The 21,669-nt window shown below is 36.2% G+C and overlaps 1 protein-coding gene across 12 annotated transcripts in view; it reads left to right on the top strand.

Annotated features, from left to right (window-relative positions):
- Nucleotides 1-21,669, top strand: part of COL19A1 (collagen type XIX alpha 1 chain) — a 202,617-nt gene that overhangs the window by 120,082 nt on the left and 60,866 nt on the right. For all 12 annotated transcript variants that reach the window (XM_072036305.1, XM_027455038.3, XM_027455037.3 and 9 more), the window contains 2 exons: nucleotides 12,616-12,669; nucleotides 20,912-20,965. In XM_072036305.1, the coding sequence (XP_071892406.1) occupies nucleotides 12,616-12,669; nucleotides 20,912-20,965 (108 nt within the window). The remainder of the gene's footprint in view (nucleotides 1-12,615; nucleotides 12,670-20,911; nucleotides 20,966-21,669) is intronic.

Genomic DNA, 21,669 nt, shown 5'->3' with positions numbered 1-21,669 from the left:
ACAAATTTACATCACTGAATCAGATGAGGGCTGTAGGTTATTTATTTCAAGAGCAAGAGGAAATCAATACATTATTTCAAATAAGGCAGTAAACACTTGTCCAATTAATGCATTGTAGGCACAGTTACATTGTATTGAGTCAATATTTGGTTATTAAAATAATATATATTTCATTTTCTCTGGCCCGGTCATCTGTTGTATTTCTGTTACATGATCTCATTGGGATATGATCTTTCTCCCAAGTCAATGAGCGGTTCTTAGCAGGTTCTTAGGCTTGTAAATGACGGTATGCAAATAACTCAGCAATGGAACTTGATGATAGAAGAGTATAAAACAAACACATCAGTAGTTTAGTATATTAGTTATGTTCATGAGAATAAATTCATCAGTTCCCACTTACTGGGACCTTTTTAATCTCATCTCCTTTTTTACCTTCTCTTTGTGCCTCTCATTTACCTTTTCATTACTTTTCCCTTTGGTCACTGAAGCCAGTAGAATCATGGTCCTTCATGTTTCACTTTCTTTCCAAGATTTCTCAAATTTCCTTTCCCTCTCCCAATTAACAGCTCATATATATGGATCTTGCTTCTTACTTCAACTGTGAGCTGAATTATGTGATAGAGTATGTATATGTTTAAAGTATATTTAATGCTCTTCCATCCAGGAAATAAAAAATAAAAATCATGGAACACCATAATAACATGGTAGTGAGCATAATAGAAAGAAACAATGCCAAATTAAATGAGAGGTGCAGAATGCATTTCCACCTGCATTTCCTCCTTTATTTCCACTGATGGCAGAAACATTTATCCCAATTTATTTATCCCAATTTACTTTTTTTTTTTTTTTTTTCCCAAGGGAAAGTTGCTGAAGCAAGGTCTCATACTTTCATATAAAGCATTTTCATTGGTACATTGTAAAAGTTCCTGGCAAGTAATCTTTTCCAGAATAAATCATTCTTATCTTTATCATATTGGCCATCTTCACTAGAACTGCTATCATTAATTTTCTGGAAAGAAAAAATAGTGAATTAATGCTATCTAAACATCAATACAAAAGAAAAAATATTACACTTTAAGATAGATGTTTTCAGATACAAGCAAAAAGTTATCAGCTTAAAGTGTGGGTTTCTTTGTCACTAGCAATTCAAACATTGGTATTTATTTCTAGATAGTGTTGCTCTAGAAACCAAACTGCAAAGTAAAAAGGGAAGATGTTAAGCATTACTAATTTTGTAGATGTTAGAATATTAATCTTTGCAATAAAATGTAGTGCATAGCTGTATTTATACTTTAATAAGTATATATTAATATGTTTATTTATATTTATTAATATATTTATATTAAATATGTAATTTAAGCCTAGCTAATACACTTACCTGAGAAAGTACCTGGTTTGACCATAGACTAGACAGCAAACCAAAGAACAAAAAGGTTAAGTTCCTGCTTCTTTGAGAGAAATATTGAAATATTTCATTTTTAATGTCTTATTCTGAAAACTCAAGCTCATTCTCATTCACTGAGTTCCCCAAATGTATATTTTACATCCCTCTTTAACACTCAGGGTTCTCTCCTTTCAAATTTGATCAGTTGCAAAAGTTTTTGTTTTTGTTTTTGTTTTTCTCAAAATAAGTAAAATATTGCTACAACTGTCTGTTGTGTACTTTCTGGAGTTTTCATGCTTTCTAGAATTTACTGTCAAAAATACTTGCACATTTTTCTTGCATGTATTAAGTTGTATTTACTTACTAATTCTCATCTTAGTAATTACTTTAAGTTACCTCCAAGTTCTTAGTACTGTAAATACAAGTTTCTCTTTAAAAGCAGTATTCCATAATTTCCATTATGTGTGATTATGAATCAGAATAACAGTTGAATAATATAGAAGATCCTGTCCTGTTCTGAATTCAGAAGACTATTTCATTTTAATGTTTGCTTTAAATTTGCTTTTTCTAAATTGAGAGGCATTCATTTCAAACTTCTGATATTCTTACAAAAAGACTAGTGTTTCTTCTTGCTCTACCATTAGTGACTTTGTTTAATTATAAGTGGTTCATGTTAGATGTGAGGCCTTGCTAGGAGCATTTGGTTTTAGTTCTGGTAACTGGGAGAAGTGGGCCAGTAGGGACAGTTCCCTCCCTCTCATTCCTTTATTAGACAAATAATTTTTCAGTGTCCCTTTTGTTGGCTTCAGGCACTCAGAGCAGTATATTACTGCTGCAGCAACTTGATACTATTACACCACTGCCCAAAATTACATGAGGAGCACCTGAAGATAATCAGATGTTACTCAGAAAAGTCCCTAGAGTGATATTACCAACCAAGAAAAAAATAGAAAATTTGAGTGCTAACCTAGCATTGCATGGAATGTAAACCATGCTGGACAACTACACTATTTCTCTGGCTTCCTGCATTATGCAGTACGTTATTATTTCTCTCAGTATTCCTGAATAATCCTGCACTTCAGGTAAGTCTGTCTCTAACAGAAATATGGTTTCCATCTGAAAGACATGAAGATCAGAGACTTCACAAGTTTCCTTGATTGCTGCAGTGTTTCCTGTCAATCCCACATTTCAAAATGTGTTTTTTTCTTTACACTTGAGCATGTAGGTTGACCTTCCAAAACTTACTTTTTTGTCATGTCTGCCTTACGTTGAAGAGATATTTGAAGTATTTTTTCTCTGTCATGAATTCACCATTCCATTTATTTTTGAGAAAACTAAAGTCCTTCAGCTCCCCATGTAAAGAGTTTTCTTTGGTCTTCAAATAATTTTGTTGTATTACTGTACTTCCACATTTATAAATACATACTAGGTGTGGAGTCATTCATAGTCTGCATTCACTATGTTAAGTATAATGAAATGTATATTTGCAAAATATAATTATAGAAGTAGAAATAGCTTTCTATTTCTAAGTAGAAATTGATGCATTAAAAAAAAAATAATAATCTGAAAGTGATTTAATTTTATTTATGTTTTAGTGAATTCAAAAAAAAAATCTTAATACAAAACATCAATGCAACTTTGTTAAACAAATATATTATAAAGTTTTAAATAAATTATAGCATACCTTGAAATCTAGAAAATCTAGAAAACTTTTCCTTCTCATATGTAAGAGCCAGGCCCAGCAGTTCATGAAGTAGTTTCTGTGCTCTTCTTCTTTTTGGTATCTTCCTGAACTCCTGTGTGATTTTGTTGGTATCTGGGAACTTCTGGCAAGTGGCCAGCAATCTTCCCCTGTCCAGCATACACTTTCTTAAATATGATAGTCACAGCACACAGGACCCAGGTACCACTGCAGTAGCTCACAGACTCTTGGACCCAGGCAGCTTCATAAGAAGGATGAAGTTTTGCAAGTCTTGGGCTGGAGGCAGTGACAGGAGCCTCCTGCTGAAGCTGGGGCCTGCTGCAGGAGGTGTGCAGTTGTTGAAGAATTCAAGTCCAAGTTGCTCAAGATCAAGTGGAAGAGTTGTGGGATGTTGTCAGCAAAATGCACAGCACCAGAGAGAGTGAGAAGGAGATTGACTGGATCTGCTCTGAGACCTTTCTCTTAACAGAGAAGGGGAATTGGTGACAAAGGACAAAGAAAATTCAGGTACCCAATGCCTGCTTTGCCTCAGTCTTTACCAGTAAAACCAGCCTTCAGAAATCCCAGGCCCCTGAGACCAGAGGGAGTGTCTAGAGTGAGGAAGACTTCCCCAGACTGGTACTCCTCCACTGAGGGAACACTTAAATAAACTGGATGTAAGTTCATAGGGCCTGGTGGGTTGCACTCACTTGTGCTGACAGACCTGGCTAATGTCATCGCAAGGTGACTCTTCATTGTCTTTGAATGGTTCTGTCAACTGGGAGAGGTTCCTGAAGACTGGAAGGGAGCAAATATCACTCCAAGAAGGAAAAAGGTCCAGAGAACTACAGGCTGATCAGCCTGCATGATGTGATGGAAAAGAAATTCTCCTGGAAACCATTTCCAAACTCATGAAGGATAAGAAGGTGATTGGGAGTTACCTGCATGGATTTATGAAGGGGAAATTGTACTTATTGCTTATTACCTTATTGCCTTCTACAGTGAGGAGATTAGCTTGATGGATGGGAAGAGAACAATGAATGTTGTTGATAGCAAGTAAAGCTTTTGATGCCCTCTTCCATAGTATCATTATAGGTGATAAAGGACAGGTTAGATAAGGAGGACATTGAGATTAATTGAAAACTGGCTGAATAAGTAGGTGAGGAGGGTTGTGATCAGTGAAACAAAGTCTTGTCAAAGACAAGTCACTAATGGGCTCATTACTGGAGCCAATCATGTCCAATGTTTTCATTAATGACCTGGACAATGGGGTAGACTGTACCCTTAGCAAGTTGGCAGAGAACTGTACGAAGAGGAATTGCATTAATTTCAACAAGACCTGCATCTGGAGGGGAATAAACCCTGGCATCAGTACACATTGGAGGCAGGCAGTCTGGAAAGCAGCTGTGCTGAGAAGGGCCTTGGGGTCCTGCTGGACAAGCAGACCATGAACCAGCAATGCACCTACATGGCAAAAAAGTCCAGTAGTATCCTGGATTGCATTAGAAGATGACTAGCACATCAAAGGAGATGTTATTCCCCTCAGCACTGGTAAAGCCACATCAAGAAAGATAAGGGCTTACTGGAGAGTGTCTAGCCCAAGGCCACAAAGAGGATTAAAGAGACTGGAGCATCTCTCACATAAGGAGAGGTGAGAGAGTTGGGACTCTTCAGCCTGGAGAAGAAAAGGTTCATGGGGACCTTACCAATGTATATTATAAATACCTGAATTTGTATAAATAGCTGATAATGAGGCAGTGAAGAAAAGGGAGGCTAGACCTCTTTAAGTAGTACCCACAGACAGAACAAGAAGCAGTGGACACAAATTAAAAGACAGGAAAATCTATCTGAAAACAATAAAATACTTTTCTCTCGTCTCCATCCTTGGATATACTCAGAACTCAAGGGGACACTGTTGTGGACATCTTGCTGTAGGTGCCCCTGCTTGAGCAAAGGGATAGGACTAGATATCTCAAGAGATTCCTTCCAACTCAAACAATTCTGTGATTTTTATTCAACTGTCTAGCTTACTCTCAGCATAGCTGCCAGCAACTTCATTTTTATGGATTAACAAGACTTTTGGAAATGTTTTGTGTATATATTTAAACAGACCAATTCTCCACTATGGTGGTTTTGCTGATTCCAATGATGAATTTAGTTCAAACAAGTACAAATCTTTCCATGATACCACAGCCATATTACTGACTCTGTTCCTTAGGAAGTTGCAGGTGTCTTGAAGTAAATATTTTTGAACCTACTTCCTTATTTCCAATTTGTGTGTTTATAACACCAGATACTTCATTTAGGAGTAGGTTGTTTTAGCATTATCTCATTGATAAATTAAATCCCTCAAAAAACTGTAATATCCGGTGTTTCAGAATTGATCTCATTAAAATGGTATGTTTGGAAGGACCTTGTGAAATCTCAATACCTATTAAATAATCAATTTACTGTCTGAGATTACAAATTTTTCTAATCAAGTATGAGCAAAATTATTATGACACTGAGGAAGATCTTCCTAAATAATTGGGTGGGGAATTGTTATATTTTCTTAACTACATTACTTAAAGTGACATACAAATATCAAAATTAATTTAAATTCAGGTTGCATTTATCTGGTTTATAGAACTTAAACATTTCTTTGACATAATTTGTTTTCTAGTTCAGTGAGTAAATGTTGTACTCAACCAATTGTAAAACAAGCTTTACAGAGCAATGATAATTACTGCATAGTAGGTTAGGCTCCTGGCACAGCACAAACAATATTTTTCACAGCTATAGCTCTGGAGTTTTGGAATCTCTTTTAATCTTCTCATTCCTTCCTGACTTTGATGTAAGTTGTTTTTAAGTATGTAAATCTCCAGTCTGATTTTCTCTTTAAGCTGAAGTGCTGTACATTCCTTTGCTTGGGTATTGAACAGTCTAAAAATGGTTAATGTAGAAGAGGGAGATAATTTGGTTTTTCATACAGAATGGTTCTAAATTTAAAGGAAAGTGAAGAGCTACTAAGGTAGGGTACATATTAAAAACTGCATGTTTTTCCCACTTTGGTGTTTAAAACTGGAATTAAAAAAAAAAAAAAAAAAAAAGTTTAGAACACAACGGTCATCACTTAGAAAATACTTCTTTTTTTTTTTTTTTTAATTTCTGTATTTGCCATAAAAGTCCATAGTTTCCATAGTTGTATTTTCCATAAAATACAACTTTTAATCACAAACCAGAAATTATTTCAAGATCTCATTTAGAATTTTCAAACCAATTTCCAAATACTTTATCACTTTTTTATGTCTCTTAGCAAAACGCATAGTAATTTGAGAGAATAGGAGATTGTTTCTTGTACTTAAAAAATAAGATGTTCATTATAAAAAATTGAAATGTAGTTGAAAAATATCTTTAGAAGTGATTTTGAATTAAAAACACACTCCTGTGGATACACTTGAAAAAATATGATTGACTGTGCAGAGATTTATTACTAATAGAAGCATTGAAGAATTTAGGTTGTAGTGTTTTATTCCTGGCATTGCTATGCCTGTTTAAGGGCTTTTTTGATGTTTATTAAATACATTTGAAGAGTGATATATAGTCTGGCAAGGTGATCTCTTTTAGCATTTTATAAATACAAAAGAAAAGTAAGTAGGTTTTATTGGAAATCATGCCTAAAATTAGAAAGCCAAGGTTGAGCGAAGGAATACTTCTGCATTATCAAGGAGTTCCCAAGTGAATTCCCTTACAAAACAGGGGATTAGGATCTTGTGTGTTGTGGGCTATGCTTCTGTGAAAGGCTTTAATGACATACGAGGTGTAGATTTTCATTTGTTTTCTGCACATTGCTTAATTTCTGGCCTTATTTCCTGAGAGTTTATTCAGGTTTAACATTTAATATAGGTTTTAATTTGTTATATATCAGCTACCATCATATATCCTCAAGACCAGGGCTAATAGGAGTGAATAAATTGTACATCCAAGTCCTAATACTATATTACCAAAGTAGAAAAGGTTTCATTGGCTACAAGGTGGATTTTTCATGTAGGAAACAGAATATCCAAAATGTAAGATTTCTAGGGATTAACATAAAAAGTTTTGCAGTTGTGGCACTACCACAGTTACTGACAAAACCCCTATTAGCAACACTTATGTGCCATTAGGTGGTTAAATGTCAAAGACGTCTTTAAATATTACCAAAATGTTGGTTAAATACCCAATGGAAAACAATGACTGTATTTGGGCTGTGGATTTGTTGTAGGCTTATAATTTTCACATCATGATTGTGGAGAAGAGTCCCCTGACCCACAGTCGTGTGGTGGCTGCATGCTTTTGCATTGTGACAGTTTCTTCTCTCTCCAGTTGAAGAGAACGAGCAGGTTCATTTTTTCTGGTTTTCTGGACATCTGTAAAGGTTAGGTGTATCAGCTTTGAGGAATGAGGCAAAGGAAAGCCTCATTTATGTATTCCCAGGTAACTCAGACTCAGGGCTAATTCAGCCTGCCTGGTTGTTGGGCTGCTTTGAGGGAGCTTTGGGCAGAAAAGCTCCAAGAGATGGAGCATGGAGAAGCAATCTCATAACTACTTGGAGTCTGCTTGTATGGCTACATTTACGTGCCCAAGGGGCCGCCAAGGTGTCCATGCACTGGACACTGAGATGGGTAACCTCGCTTTCCTCCTTCTTCCTGCTCTGGATGTATCTGTCCCACTTTCAGGCTGTTTTTAAGGCTTACGCAAGGGGATCTCAGTTTAGCCTGGCAAACGAGTTACATAAGCCTCATTAATCTTGTCCAATAACTGTAGTAGTTAGAGCTTTAAATCCAGCTTCCTACTTTCTCTAGAACTAGTTCCTGTTTTGAAATGTGATGATGTGTTTCGGGGACTGCTAATTAGCTGTTTCCCATGAAAATTCCCACAGGCTTATTTTAAGAACTTTTGCCTTCATTCTCGAGTGTGGGGTCTTTAAATTATCAATTCCATTTTGCAAATCATGTCAGTGTTCCTACATAACTCCACTCAATTTTATCCTAAAATAATCTGCAGTCTATTTTAGGCACTAGGATTAGTGGTCTTACTCTTCTATAATTAGGGATACGTGAATAGATGGATGTAACACGAGAGGGCAAAGAGTTACAATATACATTCAGAGTTCTGCCATTGTGTATTGGGACTGCAGCGGTGCCCAGAGGCTGCAGTCAGAGCACAAATGTACGCAAGGATGCACAGAGCCCTGCTTCTCAAGAGCTTTCAATCTAACGTGAGGCAAAACTTGTCGAGTCATTTTGATTAACAGAAAGGGCGAAGAAAGAGAGGAATGAAGAGATCACTTGACTGTGTTCTTCAGCTAGGCACTCAGCTGGGGGTTGCTGAAGCATATAATTTCTTGTTTATTTTATTTTTAATATTTTATTCTTTTTGCCCCTGATCAAGCAGTTGCTTGAATGATTTGTGTGTGTATCATAGCTGGAGTTTGTCCTCAGGAAAGAGGAAACTAGCCTGCTGTCCAAATTAGTTCAGGGCAAGCATTTCAGAAATCAATGGGATGGGCTAAAATATCAGTTATATTTTGATAACTTCTTATCCCACTGATTGACAACAAAAATGGATGCAGCACAAAGGAAATAGCAAACAACTATTTTGCTTTTATTTTCCTTAGATATTATTCTAAGTAATCTTAGACGGCTCTTGACATGACTTATCCTTTCTTTATTTTATTATTCTTTTTTAAGTTAGTGTAGATGGTATTGCTTTTTGATTTAAAGGAATTGCATGATGCCTGGAACATTTATTTATATTTTGAGTTGTTTTATAACCATAGTATTTGCTCAGTAAACTCAACGAAACAAAGGTAATGAATTTCACCTTAAATTTATTGTTTGTAGGTAATGTTTGTACAGAGAATGACACTGTGCAGCTGGTCAATGTTTTTTTTTAATGTTGTAATCTCTGCACATCTGCTTGCAAAGGGGCAAGGGAACAGTTTGTTGGGCCTCTTGTGCCAGCTGTCTGCCCCATACACAGCCATACAGCAAAGAGTACAGCTCTCGCCAGGCTGCCAGCACCCACTTCTGACCAGGAGACTGGAGCCATAGCTCTGCTGAGCCCTACTCTGTGAGCCCAAGAGGACACCAAGGTATTTTCACTTCTTTCTTGGCAGAAGGAAGGCTCAGAATCAAAACATAAATATTTAGTTACAGACTGACTCATGGTCTGCTCAAGGCAAGACCATAATGGGCTTATATATATATAAAAAAAAAAAAAAATCTTCTAATTGTTTAGTTTTTAATTTTATGTTATCCTAAACAAAAAGATAAACTTTTTTTTTTTTCTCCTTTTACTATACTTTATACTTTACTTTTTTCCATACTGATGCTGGGAAGCCATGGAGAAATAGGAGTGCTTGCCAGCAGGCAGAGCTCTGTCTGTATCCCTAAAATTTAAATCTCTGCATCCAAAAAGCATTGCTACATCAGTGGCCTTAGAAACTTAAAAATTTAGAAATGTAAGAAACTTCTTTCTTAAAGTTTAGAATGGTTTGTAGGAAAAAGGAAGAGGACTCCTGTTTCTCTAGAAAAAGCTGATGCATCATTTCAGAAATACCTTTTTTACCTATTTATTTTTGGTACAGTTGTAGTGATTGCTGCATTGGCTGTAATGGTTTTTAAGACTAAGAAACAGGCTAATATCTGCAGAACAGCTCAATAGAAACATTCTTGCTGGTGAAAGTGTGTTTACAATTATGAACCAGTAAAGAAAATTGTTCTGCCTTTTACGCTGGCCATAAAAGTAGAAGAAAAACAAAGAATGTATGATGTGATTAAAAATAAATAAATCTAGAAACATCTAACTTGAATTCTTGGAATTTTTACCCCTCTCTGAATGGGAAAATGTCAGTATTTTTATTTCGCATTTAATTTTTGTTATTTTCATTTACTTTTGATCCTCTAAAAATACAGATTTGTGACTGTTCTAAATGTTTAATGTACACATGGCACATACTCTAAGGGTTGAATAAAAGGTAGGGCAAGTGCTTATTCTGTTTCAGTAGGTAAGTGTTCTGGTAATTAATAAATGACATTGAAAAATTACTGACCCATTTTTTTTTTTTATAACTGATATTTTTTCAGAAAGCTTTTCAAGCCTCGACCTGGCAATATGTCATAAATCACATTTTAGCTCATCTTGTAAATAAAGGTGAAATTGCCTTTCAAACATGTTGCGTGTTTTCCTGTGTAATTAACACCTCATTCACAGTTGTGTCTGCCAGTCAAAGCCCTGCCTTCTTTCCCGTGACACTTCCTTGATACTTTGTTTAGACTGCTGTGATTTTAAGTGTCATCCTCAGGATGCTTTAAATAAGTCCAAACAGGAAAAGGAAGGTGCTTCAAGAAGTCAACAGTATAGATCATTATAACTCAGAGGAACTATTTTAAAAGTATGAAGCAGTTTATATTTGTTTATTACTCACATCATTATCTCAATCTGGTTTTCATGCTTTCTCGGAAAGTTTACTGTTTTTCAAGAAAGCTGGGAAATATTAATTTCCATCTGCCTTTCTGAACTAGAAATCAGTCCAAAAGTCACACATCTCAACTTTGGGATGTAAAATCTAAATAGGAATTTGGCATGTGGGGTGAAGGCCCAGAGATGCGTACTCTGATATTTCACAAGCTTTTATTTCAGTGGCAGCGCTAACTAGCAACAGGCTCTCTTTTTGGTGTGTGTATGTGTGTGTACGTCTTTACCAGTGTTGTGGCCTCTTATGCTAGGCTTGCTACATGGTTGCTTAGGGAATGAAATCCAGAACTGACCAACTTTAAAAATTAATCTACTTTCTTGGGGGGGGTATCCATACTTGAGATGAGTTGCTTGCTCTGGTTCATCACATGGCTGCACGGGTGATGTTACCAGCACACAGAGGACATGTCATGGGGTGGGTGGTGAGGGACAGGATAGCTTTGAAGCCAGTATAGGCACCTGGTGCCATATTTTGATTCTGAAAATTCACCCTGAGCTGCCCCAGTTGTAGCTCTGCATGTGCGAGTACTGGCAGGATTAAACAGCTCAGCACATAGCATATGTCTCAGCCAGTTAAGACCCAGGAATTCAGTGCTCCAAATATGCTGAGTGTTTTTTTTTCATGCTGCCCTTAGAACACACTGACTGACTCATAAAGCCATGGTGGCAGTGTAAATGTCGTATGTCACAGCCCAGTGGGTGAAACATATCCCCACAGCCCTTGTTTAGTTCTTTCTTCAGCTTGAAGGGCTTCAAACCCTGCTGTCCTGCTCCTCAGGATCACCCCTGACATCTAGGCAGCAGGTTACCCTGGTGAGGAAGGGATTTTCCACCCTTACTACCATCCATCATTGTGTTTACTGTCAGTATTGTTCGAGATTAAAGAGAGGCAGAGCATGAGAGTGGTTTCCTACACATCAGGAATTTCACCTGTGAAGAGTGAGGCAGCGGTTTCCCTCTCTGTTCCTGAGATTTTACTTCTGCAGCTTGTGTGATGTCATTTAATTAGATACAGAGGTAGGGCTAGATACAGGATTCATAGCTTGCAGAAATATCCCCATGTGTTAACTGTGAGCTGTCAGCAAGCATTTTCAGTTTTTAATTTCATAAGCCATGTTTTCACTGGGACCATCCCCTCAATGCTTTTTATTGATTTACATTTGCCATATGCAAGGGAAAAAAAAAGTCCTTATGGATATAATATTGTTGTTTTTTGTTTTTTTTGTTTTTTTTTGATTTCTTTTTGGTTTTGTTTGGACATCAGACCTAGATATTAGTTGTTCTCAGCTGTTGTTACTAAAAAAATGTGCGTTGGATTTCAGCTTGGCAATAAAGATGTAAAGTACTATGAATTACTTCGATTTTTATGGAATTTTAAGTAATTTGATTTCTTTAAAAAAAAAAAAAGTTTGTGTGAACACAGCAGTTTTTCAATTGAGTGCTGTGCTTAAAAAATTGCAATATTTGTATGTGTGTGCTTTTAGACTGAGTAGAAAGTCTCCTGTTAACTTAGGCAAACTTATGGACCTTTAACTTTTAATGCAAATCATGTTGCATGTGCACTAGAAGGTGAACTGTTTTCGCAAATAAATATCTAATTGCTTTCTAGTTGTTCTTACATCCCACAGAAGTATATGGGTGTTTGTTAATTGGGTTATACTGCACATTTATACTTAATGTACAAGTCGGGGTGACTACTGCTGCATCACAGTTCAACATCACAGACTCTGGTATGCTAAGAGAAAATATAATTTTATACATCATCAGGATGCTCTGTTTATAGCACTAGCGATGTGCATTCACATGAGAAAGCTTTCAAATGTGACAGTAAATGTTACATTGATGCAAATATACTGTTTGTCTTAATTATTAAAAACAATCCTAAAAGTACCATACATAGGTAATGCAGTGAAGTATTCACTTTGGTTAGTTTTTGGATGTCTTCTTTCTAAATAAGACAATAAATCTTTCTTTTGAACAAAATTCTTACTACAGGATCAATCATTGGCAATAACATTTATTAACATCTGCTGCTCTTTTTTGTTTCCAGGGAAGACGAGGCAAGCCAGGCCTCCCTGGAAAACCAGGACCACCGGGACCTCCTGTGAGTAATAGCAAGGGGAATGGGAAATCTTCTCCTCTGTCCTAGAACAGTGAACTTTGTTAACATTTTTGTACCAGCTTACCTGATCATAGTTATAGCTAAAAACAGATGATCAGTGTTTTCTTTGCTATATCAAACAGCTCCTATACCCAGCCCTTTGATACAACAAAGAGAAAGAGACTGTGTCCACAAACACAGGAGACTACACAGCAAAATAGCAAGATGCAAACCGCAGTGGGGGAAATAGAAATTATCTGGCATTTCAAAGAAAGACCGGCCATGTATGCTAAATGTGAATACTGTGCATTCATTCACTTTACAAAATGCGTGATGCTCTGTAGAAGAAGGGATAATTTCTGTCTCAGAGGGGGTAATTTGAAAGATGAAGGACTGTGTGAAGCATGTGCCAACTGTCTGAATGGTGGGGAGGATTATACCCAGCACTGGAATGAGCACTCAGCTGTGGTTCAGAGGAGTTTACAGAAGAATTAAAAGATTAATACATGACTCTATGAAAGGATTTGTAGTATGAAGCACTGAAGGTTTTAGCTCAGATCTAAGAGGTTTGGGATTTATTTTTTAAGAGATACATGATTTCAAATTTGAAATCAAGCATGAATCTGGTCTATTTTAGCCTATAATGAATGCGGTCATCTCGTAGAGGAAAACATGATCATATTTGTAACATTTCCTATTTATTGTATTTGTAAAAATGCTATCATGCACAAATATAAAGCAGCCATTAATTTGTGGAATAAGTAAACTGCTGCTGCTTCACATTCATAGTATCAAGAAAGGATTTCACAATTCCTTTTTCTGCTTACCTGAAATAGATAAAGGTCAGCAGTTTGCATCTCGAAATATTTAAAGCCCACAGCAAGGGAAAACTTCGAGGCTTAGTTCTAGAGAAGAGAATGATGTTGCATTAAATAGAATGAATAAATTGAAAAAGATGTCATTTACACTTATCTAAAACCAAAACCACATAAATGTTGCAAATCACATTTATTTCCCTTTTGCCTTGCTAGAAGTGTTCAGAAGGAAATTGATAATGGTGTTCATTTATCCTGCATAAAGCTAAGTAGTTAAAAATCCCTCTATCTCCCTCTCCTCCCCTACATATAGTCATATTAAAACCTTGTTTGTTTGAGTCTTTTGTACCCTGTGGATTACTAATGCTAAAGTGATATTGCAGACTGGGGGTATCCAGAGAAAGGGCATGATACAGAATCCTTCTTAATACAAATGCCAAAAATTACCTTTAAAAGACAAAAAATAGAAAACAAAAACATAGCAGAGACCTAATCTGCTTAACTTTCTGTAAACCAATGAAAAGCTGTTTCTCCATTACAGATTTCTGCTATCATAGTTTTGCTGGCAGGTCAGGCTTGGGAAGATGTATGGTCTTTGACAGACATACCAGAAACATTCAGTGGAAGCTAAATTGCATCTTTATTACTGAAGCCTATTTCAGATTTTCCTACAGCAATGCAAAGCTCAGCTTTGTCAGTACTGAAGCATCCATATGAAGAGCTCTGTCTGGGGACCATACCCCAGAAAAGCATTCCCCAAGCAGTCATGGCCTAAATATTGGTTAAAGGTATTTGTTTCTGTATAGCTGTCTTGATGCAGTCCTTGCTTTGGATACAGCTACAATAGCATCTTGAATTCTTTTTCCAGTACTGACAAAATTGCATAGAAAAAGCATATTGTGTAAGCAGTAATGCTTACTAATGTGTAATACACTCATAATTAAAGTGCTAAAGCTGGTACATACTGGCAAGTTTTTAACATGATTCCTCCCATCTTTCCCAAGGTGGGAGGAACATACTAAACATACTAAGTTTTGCTTTATGGTGCTTCCAGTTACTAACAGTAACTGCGCTTCTAATAGTAGAGCCAACCTCCTCATCCGTACGGATATATGGTCAGCCTCTGCTTTGGTTCTGAAGTACAACAGAACTATCACACCTGCATGCTGGTGTCTATCATAAATTTGGCATATATACATTTGGTGTTTGGCTCATGCTTCAAAAGAATAAGAAAATTTTATTTCAGAAAAAGGTAATTCAGTCATTAATTTTGAAGGTAGCTACAGTACACACTGAGTGTTAACAAAATTACCTTATTTATTTATCAGTTTATGCCATGTGGCTGAGTACCTAATTTAGATATTAGGAGAACAGCCAGGTGTTTAGCAATGGGGGGGAAAAAAGGAAAAAAAAAAAAAAAAAAAAGAAATAAAAGCTGTAAGAAGGAAAGTTCTGCCTCCTTGAGGAAGTTAGCGAACAGACAAAAGGATGAAATGCTCAGGAGAGTTGGTATAAAGCACAATTCCAAAGGGGAGGAAGGACGTATGAGACCACATGCTGAACAATCAAAAGATCTGTAAATTGGACATTGCTAAAGGGTGACATGAGTTTTGATCAATCAAAATAATTACTTTTCAGCTACTTCTGGCATTGCAGCAATTAAGGTTTTCTTTATATTCCCATCTGCCTCTACTCTGACTTTTCTAGCACTTTCTCAATACCTCATTATATTTTATTCTAGCCTGTTTTTTGGGGATTTTTTTCCCATGTGAAATTGATGTTTGTAGTTAGTTTCCAGTCCCTTAAGATCATCTGCACATCTTTGGTTAAAAACCCACAACACTTTGTCAGAACTGTAGATCTCTTGGCACATGGTGGTAAAACTACTCAGTTAAAGCGGGACTCCCTATGCATCTCTTCCAGGCATCCTTTATTGTGTCACTTTTTCCCTTCGGAGCAAATCCTATGCCCACAAAAGGCAAGGAGTCAATGAATATTTTTCCTGACTGGTTATTAAGAACGATTTCCCTATGCTTACCCATATGATGATTTCTAGGTCCTTTGAGTATTTCTTTTAAGGTTTATTAAACATTGTAGACTTTTAAAATGCTCTGTTATTCCCTTCTGATTCAGAATTCATGGTTTGCATCCATGCTTTCTGATGTTGTTTTTGAGTACTGTTCTATTATATCACTGCTAGAGAGCTGAGATGTGTGCTCACACATCACACTCCAGTGCACAACAATTTATGCTGAAAACAAGGAATCCAAACAGTTTAAATAGAACAGCAGCTCCCTCTAGTGCTTTTGGATCGCTTCCTCCCTTTTAAAACTAAAGCTTCTGTTTAATCCACTATTCCTTTATCCCTCAAAACCATTCTGGATATTACAACTGTGAAATCAATCTGTGTACTCTTCAAATGTATTTCATACATTTTCTTGTCTGTGTTTTCTTCTGAAGGCCTCTGAAAGAGATACTTTCTCTTTCACATATGGTTATCCCACACTGCATGGTTCTGCGTTGAAATCAAAATGCTTTCATAAATGAAACAAAAAGAAATACTCTCACAGTAGGATGATATGAGGTTTTAAGTATTTTGATCTTATTGTAGCATTTTGATCTTACTGTAGAGCTAAACTGATAGTTTTCTTCTGCGGTAGCTGCTAACAAAAACATCTACAGGATTTAGCAACGCAGAAGGGGTTACCAGAAAAACATAGCTTTTTTTTTTTTTTTTTTTTTTTTTTTGCATTGTTTAATGCATAGACTCTCTAGTTCCAGCAACAGTATTTTATTCAATACTTAAAAGCATGTGTATGGAAGATGTTTGACCTTAATATTTATATGCTCTTGGCATAGTGATGCATTGGCCTGATTCTGTAATCTTTACTTAGGCAAAATGCTTTTCTGGTGTAGGGCTGATAGGTAGGTGCCTAGTTTTGTTCAGAGTTCTGTTAAGAGACAATCATTTTTTTTTCTATTTCTTCTGCTCCAAGCTGCTTGATGTCTGGAACTGTTTTACATCTTATGGTCATTTGTAGGAGATATCAATACTGAAACAGGGTAGTACGGGACACATCACAGATTTTGTGATACCTATCTAAGGTTCAAAAGAGTTTTTTTTTTTTTTTTTTTGCCTTACTTCTGTAAATAGTACCAAAAAAAAAAAAAAGTAGTTTTACTGGTTTCTCCATCAAGTGTTGACCTTATCTTTTCTGTCCCAGTTTTCTCAGCCTCTGCTGGAACAGTTAGGACTGGAAGAATTCCATTTCTTGGTAGTTCCCATTGCAGAGGAGCATCAAACTGTTTTAAAAATAAAGAGTGACAAGCCAGAGTTGTGCTACATACTTCAACTACTAAAGCAGTGTTCTTTGGGGTGAGTCAGAGGAAGATTTCTGCCCAGTGTTACTGTTTGGCAGAAGGGCAATGCTGTCAGCACTGTTTTTAAAGGTGGGCAACATGAGGACTATATACTTTGGCCAAGTATCATCTTGTCCAACAAGCTGTATGTGTCAGAGCTGGCAAATCAACTTTGGGTCTCCTAAATCACAGGTTAATGCACTGCAATCAAGATTATTCATCCTCTTGCATCTCTGCTGTTTTATACCAACATATCCACAGTTATTTGCAGCCTGAATGGATTTGCTTCACATTTGCTATGTGAAGTTTCTTTAAGCAGGAAACTGAAGCATCAGCTTCTTTATATCAAAAACTAGTTCACCAGTTCCCTTTGCAAGGGGCTGAACTTCCTATCTTTATCAACGCAATCATTTTTCTTTTGAAGATTAGCTTAAAGTCTCCTTAAAGTCTTAAATTAAAATAAGGTTTCTTTTTCATTAATGTTCCATATGAGGCAATGGAGAAGTTCACAGGCTACTTGAGTTTGTTCATTTAATTCCATATACTTGGAATTGGTCTCATTTTATTCAGTACATATGCCAGTGCCACCAGCCTACTTATCTTAAATAGCCAGCAGTTTGCCTTGGAAATCTCATTTCCTCTGCCTTGGAAAATACTGTCATTCTACCAATATTTTGAAAGTGAATGAATGTTATCAGTTAATTACAATAAACAGAAAATCAAAAGTAATGGTAAGTGAAAATTGTCAGTAGCATTTCTGGTATTGTTGGACATTCTGCTGCTTTTTAGAAGAAAGTTGGAAATGCTTAGGATGGGAATGGCTGGCAACGATTGGTCATATTGTTTGTTTCTGCACATTTAAGTTCTTAAATTCCATATCAAAATGTATTTTAATGTATTCTATTGTGGCAGGCCATCATGCCTTCATCGTGCTTTCTTTTTGAAATTGTTATACAATATTATACATCTGCACTGATGGGTTTCATGTTCTTTTTCCATTATAGTAATCAGAAGAGCAGTATATTATTTCAAGGGGTAGGCGCAGATCTGAAATGGATGAATAAAGTGATTAGACTGAGTCCCTTTCAGTGCTGTGTTCTCAGAAATGGCCTGTTCTTGAGATGCAACCAGTGCATTTCAGTTGTTACACATTTTAATATGCAGACTGTGAGATTGGGTAAATTTTTCTGCAATCTTGTCTTTACAGAAATGCAGACAAACTAGAAAAGTTGAGAGAAAAATACATTGTAAACCCCAGTAATTTCACAATTTGTAGCTATTTTCTTTTAAACACCTGTATTTCTGTTCCTATTCTGTTCCTACCTTGACTATAGAAGCAACATCTGAAACCTGCTTGTGATTCACAAAAATAATCAGGATGTTTTCAGTTCTTTTCTTATTCATGCACATGTATTCTCTGTGTGCTTCAGTTACCTCAATTGCATTACTTGATATACAATTTAAAAAAAAAAAAAAAAAAAAGGAAACCCTGCTCAAGTGAGCTTTTGATTGGTGTTTGCAGAGGAGCATGTTTGAAAAATATCCAAAGTGGCAGATGTGCAAAATTCTCATTCAAAAGATAGAAATTGCCTGCACAGTAATTCTTCAACTTCTGTTAATTTCATTGCTTGTACGCTTGCAAGCCGATAATACTAGTTTGCTTATTGCCTGTAGAGACTTCAGAGTATAATAAATAAATATACTGAATAAAAGTATTTTCATCTGCTGTACAAAATTTTATTATTTTAATTTATTTTATTATAGAAAGACAGACGGAATACTTACACTTCTGTCAATTTTTGAAAATGGGAAGACTAACACAGAGAAGTGGCTTGCCTCATAACACAAAGCCTTTGACATAGTCAAGAATCCAAGCCAAGTTCCCTAAGTTCCCCTCAGCTGCCTTAGTCACAAGATAGTTCTGGGGTTTCTTGAGGTTATGTCATTTTCTCAAAACAGTGACATATAGAAAGGCTTTCAATTTTGTCAGAAATGATTTATTTGATGTACAAATAATATCTGAGAGGTCAGGTTTGGTGGCAGATAGAGCATCTGATCCTTCCTGGATTTTATTATTGCAGTGGTTTCATTTTTACTGGTTTTCCACTGGGGGGGGGGGGGGCAGGGGAGAAGAGGGAACGTAAAGGAAACAACATAGTGGCAAATGAGAAGGGAGGATAAATTCTGATTTTTTGACAGCTTGCTGTATTACAGAGTCCTTTCTAAAACAACAGTCTTGAAGTTGAGACATGTAATAAGTATGCAGTGTCATCATGGTTCAGTCCCAATTCTAAATTGTCATCTTTAATATGGATATCAGAGTAGAGATTCTGCCATTAACTGTAGCAATCAGAAATGAGTGAGCATCTCAGTTGAAACATCATGACTATATTTACCTTATTTTTCATTCTAAATTTAAAGTGACAATACACTTCAAAAATGAATAGAAAAAAATATGGGCTTGCGTCTCTTCTGATGTTGGGGAACAAAGAGGGAGTGAGACAAGATGTGATGTTTGATGTGGTATATACACTAGACGTAACTGATTTCCCATTATTACTGGTTGGCAATAAAACTTTCATCAGTATTTACACAGTTGAATACATGACATTTTAGTATTTTCCTTGGATCTCTAGGTGACACCTATCAATGGGCAGTTTTTTCAACTTTCCTAAGAATACTCTGTAGTCTCAGTGTTGCACTGCATGAATTTGGCAGCAGTTCTTGTTAAGGAAGTCTTATCTGGACTTTTCATCGTGGAAAACAATAGTATTTTCATCTGGACAAATTTCCGTCCATGTGTGAGAAGTAATTTTGACTTCTGTAATAGCTTTATGTGTCCTTTAGCTTGAAAATGGGGGAAATTTTCAATAGATTCTTATTCTGAAAGTGTAGAAAGCTACTTTCCTATGTATGTGTGTGTAATAACAGTGCTTATAAAACAATTCACAAAGACCTTACGCAAAATGAAAATGTGTGATTAAAATCTCTGACTAATCTCCAATCTCTGACATAGAATCTCTGACTGATAAACAGACTCCGTTTTCTCAAGGAACAACCCTTTTCAAAACTAAAAAGAATTCACTTTTATAAAGCAATCTTTAGGGAACATATGTGCTAGCTACATTTTTCCTATAAACATAAAAGTTGCAGGCTCCTGTAAATTGTCTGTAATGGTGGGAAAAAAAAAAAAAAGAAAGGGGGGGGAGAAGGAGAGGGAAGAGGGAGGGAAGAGTTGCCTTTGTGCCCTGTATCTGTTAAATTCAGTTAATTCAGACCAAGTGACTTCAAAAAGTGATTTTTAAATCTTATTAATGTAGTCAAATGTTCCTTACAGCTACCACAAGTGTCTGTAGTTCACATTGTTTGATGTGGAGAGTTACTGTGCTAATTTGTAAATTTACCTAACTTAGTTCATAAAATCTTTAGTCAACTTCTTGTGCTCTGCCCTGGTTCACAACACTTAAAAATTTTATTGAGGGCCTGTTGTGTTGTGTTGTGTTGTGTTTTTTTTTTAATCTCTCCATCCTAAGCCTTCATTTAAGTAAGAAATGCTCTCCTTTGCTGAAATTCTTGATGAAAGGTGTCTGTATAAATCTAAACTTTCATATCCATAAAACTACAAAGTTCGTCTTTCAGAGAATTCTGGCATTCCTCAATTTCACTTCCAGTGCTCTAAGTTAAAAAATCCGCCTGTTTACTCACAGTAGGAGCTGCTTCTACATCAAAACTTGTGCTTTGAGTTACTGAAAAGAAGTTTTAAAATGCTGTGGAGTGAAAATTGAGCTCATACTACAAGAGATTCCTATTAAAGTTGATATGAATGTCACCTCTTCCTTCTCTGGCAGACTGATTTGCTACGAAAAAAAGTTGCCAGTTTTCAAAACTCAAGGATTTTGAGACTGACTGTGCTTCTCCATGCCGAGAGCAAAAGATATAATGATCTGACAGAAAATAATTTACTGTATAATCAAATAAAAATCTAAGTCCCAGTACTCTTTGAATACAGGTTTGTAAACTTAACATTAGCTAAATTAAAATTATTTTCTGATACATGTTTTTCCTTACAGGGTCCTTCTGGACTAAAAGGAATTCTGGATTCATTGAACAAGCATTATAATGAGGTATGGAGTTTTGAGTGTCTGTCTGTCTGTGTCTGTGTGCTTATGGCTAAGAAGCATCTAAGATAGAAGTGATCACAGTGTTGATCCAAATATTCCACATTCATCCAAAAGATAGATCCTTCCCTGTTTGCTTTTTGCACTCCTATATAGGCTCAGTCCACAGTCTGGTTGCACACCTACTGTGTCATCTGTCCTGCAGGATACATATCTCCCATGCCGCTTGTACTCCCATATTTTTTCCTTCTGTAACTCAAAACGGTAGGTGGACTGTCCATCTGTTAGTGTAAAGCCCCAGTTCCCCATTTCTAAACCTAATTGCTCTAAATCATACTTGACATTTCTTCTTTCTCTCTCAAACCTGTCATGATCCTAAGAATAGAATAGAAAGACAAGGAGGCATAATTAAAAAAGGTCTACTGGAGATCTGTAAGAATTCTCCCTAAGAGTATAATATATACTAATAAGAATATTGTCTGTATATGTAGCTGTAACATTTTGCAGCTACAAGCACTTCTTAGAAAAAAAAAAAGTTAAAATTGCCTACTAGTGCTACTAGTGACAGAGCTGCCATTCTCTCTTCTAAATTCTGAGCACAGATTTTTCAGATCATTTATGCAGTTGTCGTGTCTGCCATTGTAAGGCATTGTGATTCAAAGATCACGCAAGTTTTCTTAATTGATGCTGAAGTGAGTGCATAATTTATC

This window comes from Anas platyrhynchos, chromosome 3, assembly GCF_047663525.1.
Source record: "Anas platyrhynchos isolate ZD024472 breed Pekin duck chromosome 3, IASCAAS_PekinDuck_T2T, whole genome shotgun sequence".
NCBI lineage: Eukaryota > Metazoa > Chordata > Aves > Anseriformes > Anatidae > Anas > Anas platyrhynchos.
This window is presented reverse-complemented; position numbering and strand designations above follow the sequence as displayed.